Source organism: Pholis gunnellus, assembly GCF_910591455.1.
Source record: "Pholis gunnellus genome assembly, chromosome: 16".
In the NCBI taxonomy this organism is placed as follows: Eukaryota; Metazoa; Chordata; class Actinopteri; order Perciformes; family Pholidae; genus Pholis; species Pholis gunnellus.
In genome coordinates, this window is record NC_136543.1 from 19,709,416 (window position 1) to 19,719,641 (window position 10,226).

The following is a 10,226-nucleotide window of genomic DNA, read 5'->3' on the forward strand; positions in this document are numbered from 1 at the left end:
TGTTTTGCTTCCTTTGTTCATGTTGTGCGTCCTTCCTGCTCTAAAAACAGACCGGTGGAGCTGTTAATGCCGACTGGAGGGTGACACTGATACACATTGACAGGGCAACAGGGCAACAGGGTGAGACCAGTCTGTGTGTGTGTGTGTGTGTGTGTGTGTGTGTGTGTGTGTGTGTGTGTGTGTGTGTGTGTGTGTGTGTGTGTGTGTGTGTGTGTGTGTGTGTGCATTCACGTCTTTCTGTGTTACCTTTGTATATTAAAGAATGTTTCTACATGGGTGAGTATTTTAATTTTGGTCTCGTAGTTTTTTGTATTCATGTGCATTTCTCAGCGCATGTTTTTGGATGTGCATGTATTTATGTCTGTGTGTGTGTGTGTGTGTGTGTGTGTGTGTGTGTGTGTGTGTGTGTGTGTGTGTGTGTGTGTGTGTGTGTGTGTGTGTGAGTGTGAGCATGTGAGATAATCTATAATTAAATTCCTGAGTTTAATGGGATTATCTTTGGGAGACAAGCAGCACAACGTCCTTGACATCCATCCTCCCGGTTAGCCACGGGTGAGTGACTGATAAAGACACACACATTCATATATATATAAACACATATATATATATATATATATATATATATATATATATATATACATACATAGAGAGAGAGAGAGAGAGGGGGGGGGGGGGGATGATGAAGAGGAGGTGAGAGAGGGAAGAGAGAAACCAGGAAGCAGCAACAAAGAGAAGAAGAAGAAAAAGAGCATGTGAGTAGAGATCAAAGTGCGATGAAATGCTTGTGAAGTGAGAGAACGAGAGAAGCCTTCCGGAGGAAAAGGGTAATGGAGAAGTGCCTCGCATTGTAATTACCTCATTTTCTGCTGCGTTACCACTGAAGGTCGACTGGCCTTTCCGTCAGCGAGCTCCCCCTCCACCAACAACACAGCACTGACAGACTAAACAAACACCTGTTAAAGACATTATTGTACAGGAGGTTTACTCCGTCCCGGCCTTCCTTATTGATTCCCTGTTGATGAACTCTGATGCTAAATACTCACTTTTCAAGATATCTTTATTTCCCATACATACAGGATTCTCTGTCAGATGCATAGAAAATAAAATAAGGAAGAAATGTGAACCAGACTTTGGCTTCTAAACATCTTTGCACGGGGATGTGTGTGGTGTCAAACTGAAATACAGCTCATCGCAAGTGAAATTCATACCGTTCATCAGCTCAAAAGCAGCAAAGCAATATTCGATTGTGAATAATATATATTGAATTTCAGTCAAGATCCCACATTTTCCAAATATGACCGGAACATTGTGTATGTGAGTGTATGGAGTTGACACATGGAGTACACACACATTTAAAGTATGTGAACTCTGTGCAAACACACACAAATACATGTCATGTTACTGCAGCTGGTGTTGGTATTACGTCTTATGTTTTTACTAATAATAATAATAATACATTTAATTTGTATGGCGCTTTAAAAGGTACTCAAAGACACTTTACATAGTAAAAAAACAGAAACACTAGACGCAAATACAATATAAACAAAATAGATGACATAACAATAAGGAACAGCACATAACTGCAGATTTAAATAAAACTAGATTTATCTTATTGCTATTCTTAAAGTGTCTTTTTTATTTTTTTTATTCTTATGTTTCTCTGGCACAAGAATTTCATTCAGGATTAATAAAGTTATAACATATCTTATCTTATCTTAATTTATCTTAGGTTGTGCTGAAGCGTCTACATTGCTCTTCACTGTATGAAATGCTGTAAACAGTCTGTACTTCAGCTCCCTCTGGTGGCCACTGAGAAACAGTGACATATTCTAAACTCAAATGAAAAAAATCACGTGTGTGTATAATTAATTGTAAAATAATTAATTATTTGCAAATTAATTAATTATTTCAGATAAAAAGATTTAATTTTTTTCAAAGCATTTTTTAAGTCAAACGATGAAATGGTATAAATGTACATTATTTTATTTTATTTTATTTTATTTTATTTTATTTTATTTTATTTTATTTTATTTTATTTTATTTTATTTTATTTTATTTTATTTTATTTTATTTCATTTTATTTTATTTTATTTTATTTTATTAAACTATAAGTACGAGACATCCTAATCCACACTCCAGACCGGCTGGTGGCGGTAATGCACTAATTCATTGTTTTACCAACTGCCAATAAAGCTCAAAAAAGAAGAAGAAGAAGAAGAACACATCAAACGTCCTATTTCCGGTTTCCGCACTGTGTTGGGAGGGGAACGACGGTACCAGCACTCCACCTGAGAAGAGACAAGGTAGTAAAGTTAGCTGTCACTGTCTTTAACTGTCATTAACTAACGAAAAAATACTGACATGTCAACAGAGACATTGCTGTTTACTTCAGACTGACTCTTCTTTTATTGTGAAAATCTGTGACTGTTAGCCTGCTGACAGCTAACTCGGCTAACAGCTGTCAAAACAAACAAGTTTCCTTTATTAGCTAACTCTGCTAGCTTCACAGGAGTAAACTTTTCAACAGTTAGTAGCTTATAAACGCGGTCAACGAGTAATAACGTCGTTGTTTCGTAACGTTAACTGTGTGAAAACAAACTGCTAGCCTTCGATAAAGACGATAATCGGTTTTTGTGAGTTATTGCCTCTGTTTTCTATGCGGAAGTGACTGAAAAGTCAGCAACACAGAAGCTAACGTGAGAGAAGTTATCACTTAAAGCTCAAAAACTTTAAGTCTGTAAGTTGGTTTAATGGTCTGATAACTTTCTGTCTTTCTTAGTTGTCAACAGGCAGCATTGTTGAAGCAATGACGGCATTTATTTAGCTTGTTGCCTTAATTAAATGTTGATTTAATCATATTTACATTAAAACGACATAATATTTGCTTTTGATTCATTTTATGAACACTATCTGATTTTTAATCAATGCTTTTGGCAGGAAAATTGGTGAAAATTGATGAACAGGAACAAATTAATATTAGTTTTATTGCTAACATCCTCTGGTTACAGCGTAATTAATTAGCTAGTTTTATATCATTGGATGTCATATATCTACTAAATATATTTGCTGTTCAGAGATATGAGGAGCAGTTTGTTTTCACAGCCTGCACATCAATAAGTTGGGGCTTTAATCGACTAACATTTTCATTTTTATGACAAGTTTTCCAAATTCCAAAGGCTTGTTGTTGTCCGAGCAGCACTATGGTGTCAAGTCACCAGATGTGAGAAGATGTTACCAGAGAATGTTTAAGTTTATACTTCATATCTGTAATCATATCAACAGCTGCAGAGTAATTCTTTATTCTGTTGGTTTATGTATCATTTCAGCTCAATTCCATTCATCTAAAAGAACTACATTTGTTTAAGTATTTGCAGCCGAGCACACGTGCATATCTAAATAAATACACAGAGGAAAAAATGTATTGATATTTATGATATTGTTAAAAAGTATAAAGTGTGTATACTTACATGCAAATGTATACACACACATCATAGACGAATACAAGAAGAAACTAATCTTAATTTATAGACACGACTGCAGCTAACGATTACTTTTGGTAATATTTAATTAATCTGTGGATGAATTTTGTGATTAATTACTCGTATCATTGGCTCCCAAGATGACATTTTAAAATACTCCAACCAACAGTTCAAAACCCGAGTATACAAATGACAATTAGACAAGAAAACCAGTAAACTCTCACATTTGAGGAGCTGAAATCGTCAAATATTTGTCTTTTTTCCTTGGTTGATTACTTGGACGGATGATTGTTTGTCATCTGTTGACTAATCGATGCTTCAACTAATCTTTTGTTTAGTTGTGACGTAACGAGTGCTTCTGTAAAAGATGACACTTCATAGAGTTAAAGAGTAGTTTGTTAATTAAAATAAATAAACAGTAGTGAAAGTAATCAGCTGCTGCGTCTCCAAAACCAGAAGATGCATCTTAACAGCGTGTAGAATAAAAACAATAGTACGTTTTAAAATACTTCTTCCCACAATTGTCTGCGTGTGTTTGTGGAATTCCGTAAACTGAACCGGTGTCGTCGTGTCTGCAGAGGACCAGTTAACTTCTCCCTCAGTAACCAGCTGAGTGCTGCCAAAAGGCCCCAAAACAAAGAGCCAGTGATGGAGCGGAGGCTCCATAACCTTTCACCATTGTCCCCCTTAACGAAGCGCCCGGCCCGGTATGTGAGCTGCTCGGCGGGCCGGATGGTCACAGGATCTGCAGCCTGTCGAGAACACTGCGTTACACAGTTAGCTCTGGTACAGAGCGGCTGCTGTTTACATGCATCTAGTGCACCGTTAGTTATCCTCAGTTACTCAGGCACTTAAACACTTTTCTGTTCAGGCTGTTATCTATAGATGTATATAAAAAACCTGCTGTATGTTGCACTTTACACAAACTACCTAGAAACAATCTGAATATTTCATTTGTAGATGTCTTTGTATTCATATTGTTTTTAGATTTAAGAGACAAACATTGGTTGTTTTTCTCTTTCAGAGTGAAATGTAGTTTGTTGTGTTGTGTCACCTTTCAATCGTTGTTGATGTGGTTTTTCTTTTTGTGTATTATTTGGACCCAAACTATCTAAATACGTGAGTTATAATACATGATTCAGTGTATTTAGTCTCTAATTAAATCTTTTCAGATATAAAGTTCAGAAGTCTTAACGGTCTCCTGTCACTACTCTTTCCTTTCCTTCCTTTCCTTCCTTTCCTTCCTCCTCAGATGCAGACTATAAAGTGTGTGGTGGTGGGAGACGGTGCGGTGGGAAAGACTTGCCTCCTCATCTCCTACACCACCAACAAGTTTCCCTCTGAATACGTCCCCACGGTGAGTAACTCTGAGAACACACAGCAGCCAGGAGCTCCACTCACACAGGAAGTGATGCTTGTTTACAGTTTGTCTCCCGACACAGAAACACGGATTTTAAATTAAAATAAATTCCCAGACTGTCCAACTATTCCTTTAATGTAATATTATCAGAAGGCTGGGAATCGAACACCCGGCCTGTGTCGTTGACCTGCTCTGGAGAATCACGCAGCGGTCGGACGGAAACAAGTTGTTTTTCATACCTTAAAGTATCTGCTGCCTGCTGTTTAGGTGGATTCTTAGGATTGCAGCCCTCTGAGTGTGTGTGTGTGTGTGTGTGTGTGTGTGTGTGTGTGTGTTGGTTGCTTATTTTCATGCAGCTGCAAGTTAAAACATGAGATTCTCTCTGGTCTGCAGCAGTAAAGCCTCACAGGCCTCTGCAGATATAAACTCCCGACCGATCCTGCAAACTCTGACTTTTTTTGTGTTGTTGTTGGAAACCAGCTGACTGACTGTTGACAGGCAGGACTGTCCTGCTGGAATGATCCCAAACATCTAATCGATGGGACGCTTCACTGACCGCTGACGGCAATTTGTCGAATAATTCTCGTCTTGTTTGCTGTCGGCTCCCCGTCTCTCTGTCAGCACAGTTTGATCAGAGGGTTGCAGAACCAGCAGTGCTGACTCAACATTATCTTCCTCTTCCTGTCTCTCTGCCTGCCTGTCTGTCTCTCTGTCTGCCTGTCTGTCTCTCTGCCTCCAACCCCTCCGTGATGTAACTGGGTGTATATATATATCAGACCTACTGTTATGAGTCGGGGAACTGGATAAAATGTGTCACTCTTCTTTTGTCATGTTATCATAATTTCCACTCAGTTGCCAGTTTATTAGGTACACCTAAAGCTGCTTTGGTCTCGTACACATGTTGTCGACTAGTTGATTTAATCGACAGATGTAAAGCGGGACTTTAAGTCTTGTGTTTAAAAGAGATACTTTTCTTTGAAAGCATGAAAAAAGCATTTAAAAAACGACTTATCAAAATTGACTAATAGACAAATTCCAAATATATTCTCACAACTTTGAAACCAATGAGCCCCGTTGATGACTGGAGTTAGTCATGGATTAAATACTGATTGGTATTTAAATCCGGTTTGTGTTTGTAAACCTCTTCTTCCTGTTACTCCTGTTAGTTCTTCTCTTTCACTCTGAGCTCCGTGACAGCGATCACTCGTAACTTTCTGTTTCGTCTTCTTCACCTCGTCGTGTTTTACACCATCGCTGCTGCTTCCTGTCAGTCAGCTGACAACGACAACAACAACAACATCAGGAGAGAGGAAGCCTCACGTCGCCTTATCAGATATAAAAGTCACATCCATAAACCATTCATAGAGAATACTTTATATTATTGTACCACTAAATAACAAAAGCACGAACTGGGCTCTTCTCCAGAGGACCAGTTTATTGTGATCGCTCTGTTTCTAGAAGCTTGTGCAGTCTGAGCTCCGTCCAAACACATCATCAAAAAAAAGTGTGTGTGTGTGTGTGTGTGTGTGTGTGTGTGTGTGTGTGTGTGTGTGTGTGTGTGTGTGTGTGTGTGTGTGTGTGTGTGTGTGTGTGTGTGTGTGTGATTGGTTGAGGTTGCCTCTCAGTTTTGGGGGAAATAACATTTCAAGTAACGTTCAATAAAGAATTTTAACTTTTTACTGAACAACTACAAGAAGTAACGATAGAAGTACCCTTTGCTAAGTCCCGCCCCTTAAACACAGACGGGCCAATCATAGCGCAGCATCGTCCAGCAGTCACTCAGTGGTTTCTGATGCTCTTCATGTTCAGACAAGTCTTAATTAAAATACAATTGTAGGATTATTGTAGAAATAAAATATTTATATCAGGGACTGAGCAGACATTTGTCCATTTGGACAACTGATTTTGATTTAATTTATTTTGCCTTAATATAGTTTCTGGTGTTCAGCAGGAACTGTTAACCTGAATTTGGCCAAAGTTTCTGTTCTTAAATGTAAATAAAGACGTGTTTAAATAAAGACGTGTTTAAATAAAGACTAAACGGATGCAGGAGGAAGCTGAGCTGGAGTTCCATGTTTGTGACACTCGATGCAGCTTCCTCTCCTGCAGCTCATCTGAGTCTCCAGTAATCAGGATGTTTAATAGCTTTGATATGTTCAAGGATGTAGCCGCTTACTAGTCATATTGTTAGGATTTTATCGATACTAGTACTCTTATCGATGCTGCTTATCGGTTATTTTTTATTATATTGTGAGAAAAGAATCGACATTTGTGTATAATTCTTGTACGTAAACAAATAGTCTCTCTTGAGCAGCAATACAACAAGTTCTTAAATATTTAAAATGCATTCGCAGCTAAACAATTAGCTCAGTGATTAGCTTTTATGTATTAGCCTGTTCTTATTGGTGAACTCTGCACGGCATCGCTGACTAGGACGGACGGCTGCTCGACAAACAGTAGAAAACTGAGCATTTCTGCAGACTGATGTTCTGCTTGTTTACACATGTTGTGATGAACAGCTGTATCTGACGACCATCGTGTTTCTAACGCACTCGGCACTGACGGACAGTCTGCAGGAATGCAACGCTTTCTTTTGTACCATTTCATTTCCTCGCAGACCTGTCGACCAGGTGCACACGAGACGAGCTCACTGCTCCGTTGCAGTGTCAAAGGTCAACAGACGCAGTACACAAGTATGGGTTGTATAATATGGGTTTATTGTTAGAAAATGAATAAATGTTGTAATAATATTACTAAAGTGCTGCCATGAATCAGAGTATTTGTGAGCTACAATGTTCTTGTTTAAGCCCTCTGACCTTAAACTTGTGCAGGGTGGAGAAAAATAAATGTAATTGTTATAATTATAAACTATAAAATACCCACTTTGTTGCTTTCCCAGTCAAATAGTAAGCCCTTCTCTAACTAAGAGGAAACGTCTTCCCAAAGTCACTGAAAGCCCTGCAGTGATGTGAAACCTGCTGTCTCTGTCAGACTTATTTGGAAAGTGAAGATATTTATTGTCTCGTTTTCACTTCTTGAAAGTGCCGTTTGGTTTCATAATTCGTGTTTCGGGGACGGAGAGTTGTTAGTAGAGTCCAGAGCATGTGTGTGTGTCTATTGTTGGACACGCACATGCCTCTTAAAGTACTTCCTGTTTTGTCTATTTCACATGTTTACTTCCTTCCTCATGTCTTCCTCCCGTCTTCCCTCAGGTTTTTGATAACTATGCGGTGACGGTGATGATCGGCGGGGAGCCGTACACTCTGGGACTGTTTGACACTGCAGGTAAAGAATAAAGTCTGCGTGTAGTTCATAACATACTGTGTGGGTATGCAGCAGCAGCAGTATTGTTGCATTATTCTCTGAAACGCCAGACGACGCACAAACAAAATGTGTTCTGAAGAATCAAAAAGACGACGAGCGTAACCGTCAAAACGCCTCAAACCGACCCCCACAATGCTGAGGGATCGTTATTAACTGTAAGCTCGTCTCTCATAGTCGTGGACTACTTTATGTTGAATATGTTTACAATGTTTACTGAGGTAATAAATCAAGAGAGAAGTAGTCATTTTCTCATAGACTTCTATACAACCAGAGGAGTCGCCCCCTGGTGGTCATTAGAGAGAATGCAGCTTTAACACACTTGGTACACAGCGTTTACTTGTTGTCTGCTGTCGATCACAGAGTTTGTGTGTCTCCCCCTGCAGGTCAGGAGGACTACGACCGGCTGCGACCCCTCAGCTACCCTCAGACCGACGTCTTCCTCGTCTGCTTCTCTGTCGTGTCGCCTTCCTCGTTTGAGAATGTCAGAGAGAAGGTGAGTTTGTGTGGTTGGGTCTTGGGTTTACTGTGACTTTGAGCTTGACGGGTTTTAATCCAGACTCCCATTAACCGCCTCGTCCCTCTCTCCGACCGTGCCTCTCTCTCTCCACAGTGGGTGCCGGAGATCTCGCACCACTGCCCGCGGACCCCCTTCCTGCTGGTCGGGACCCAGATGGACCTGAGGGACGACAGCAACACTCTGGAGAAACTGGCCAAGAACAAACAGCGAGCGCTGAGCTGCGAGAGCGGCGAGAAGCTCGCTCGAGAGCTGAAGGCCGTCAAATACGTGGAGTGTTCCGCTCTCACGCAGGTGAACGAATGCGCCTGTAAAATACATTGATGAGGCAAACTTTTCTTATCTTTTCTTATGTTTTGTTGTTTAAGATGTAAACGCAGCTCATCCGTGTTTCTCTCCGCTGTCTCTTGGTCAGAGAGGTCTGAAGAACGTGTTTGACGAGGCCATCCTGGCTGCTCTGGAGCCTCCGGACAACAAACCCAAGAAGCGCTGCGTCCTGCTATAGACGCCAGAAGAGGAAGAAGAGGAGGAGGAGGAGGAGGAGGAGGAGGAGGAGGAGGAGGAGGAGGAGGAGGAGGAGGAGGAGGAGATGAACCTAGACGGGTACAGAGGGAGGGAGGTGGACGAGGTAGACACATGTTTAAACAAGTGCCTTCAGCCGTCGTGACTTAACGTGGGTGTGGTCGTCGGAGGAGCCGGGCTCTCGACGGGCCTTATTTTCATCATAGATAAGTGTTTGGGATTATATTTTGACTAACGCACGAGAACAACACTCCTCACTAACCAGGAAACGGGGGGTTTTAAATTTGAGTTGAGCAGTAGAGAGGGTTTCACCTCGGACGCCTTTTTAAAAAGATGCAGAACAGTGGACGGAGTCGCGGTTACAGACGAGACTGTTGACCGCCGCCTCAAAATGATGACGTTTCTCAAAAGTCTTGAACTTTTAAGAGCTGCATCAGATACCTAATTTGTTTTTGGAATTGAGCTGACAGTTCCTGACAGTTGCTCGGGTCTCATTAGAGGATAAAATGTCCAAAAACTACAATTTTGAGGCGTGATCTTATAGAACGGATGATTTTATTCTGTAATGACGACGGGATCAAACGTTGTGGTTTCATTGGGGACATTTTCTTCCTTAAGTAGCTGAGTGTCTGTGTTTATTATAGGAGCTGAGGTTGAACTTCAGAAGCTAGAACTAAAACTCACAACCTTGCCAAACGTTAAGAGAAAGTTAAAATGATGAAAATGTCCTGCGTGAGGCACAATAAAGTTCTTTAAAATGTAAAATACACAAGAAAATCTTCCAAAATCAGTGTCATTTGAATCTTGGTTTGGTCAGAAGCAGGTCGCATCTGGAAAAAGTCCAGTAAAAAGAACATTAATGATATTAATCTGGTCTGAGAAGATAAAAATAAACTCTTTCCTCGAGCAGAACTAACGCGTTTTTTTAATTTAACGAGATGTGAACATGTGACCCAGCTGGTGAGCAGCGTTCCCTGCAGCTCAGCGGAGCGTCGGTCCGGTTCACTGGAGTGTCGACTGAACCCGA

The 10,226-nt window shown here is 40.4% G+C and overlaps 1 protein-coding gene across 1 annotated transcript; it reads left to right on the plus strand.

Moving 5' to 3' along the window:
• Window positions 1–2,238: 2,238 nt before the first annotated feature.
• Window positions 2,239–9,213, plus strand: LOC306708719 (cell division control protein 42 homolog). The gene is made up of 6 exons (XM_079176638.1): window positions 2,239–2,303; window positions 4,732–4,836; window positions 8,052–8,124; window positions 8,547–8,656; window positions 8,774–8,971; window positions 9,093–9,213. The coding sequence occupies exons 2-6, from the start codon at window positions 4,732–4,734 to the stop codon at window positions 9,180–9,182; spliced, it is 576 nt and encodes a 191-aa protein (XP_079032764.1). The 5' UTR covers window positions 2,239–2,303; the 3' UTR covers window positions 9,183–9,213.
• Window positions 9,214–10,226: the final 1,013 nt, after the last annotated feature.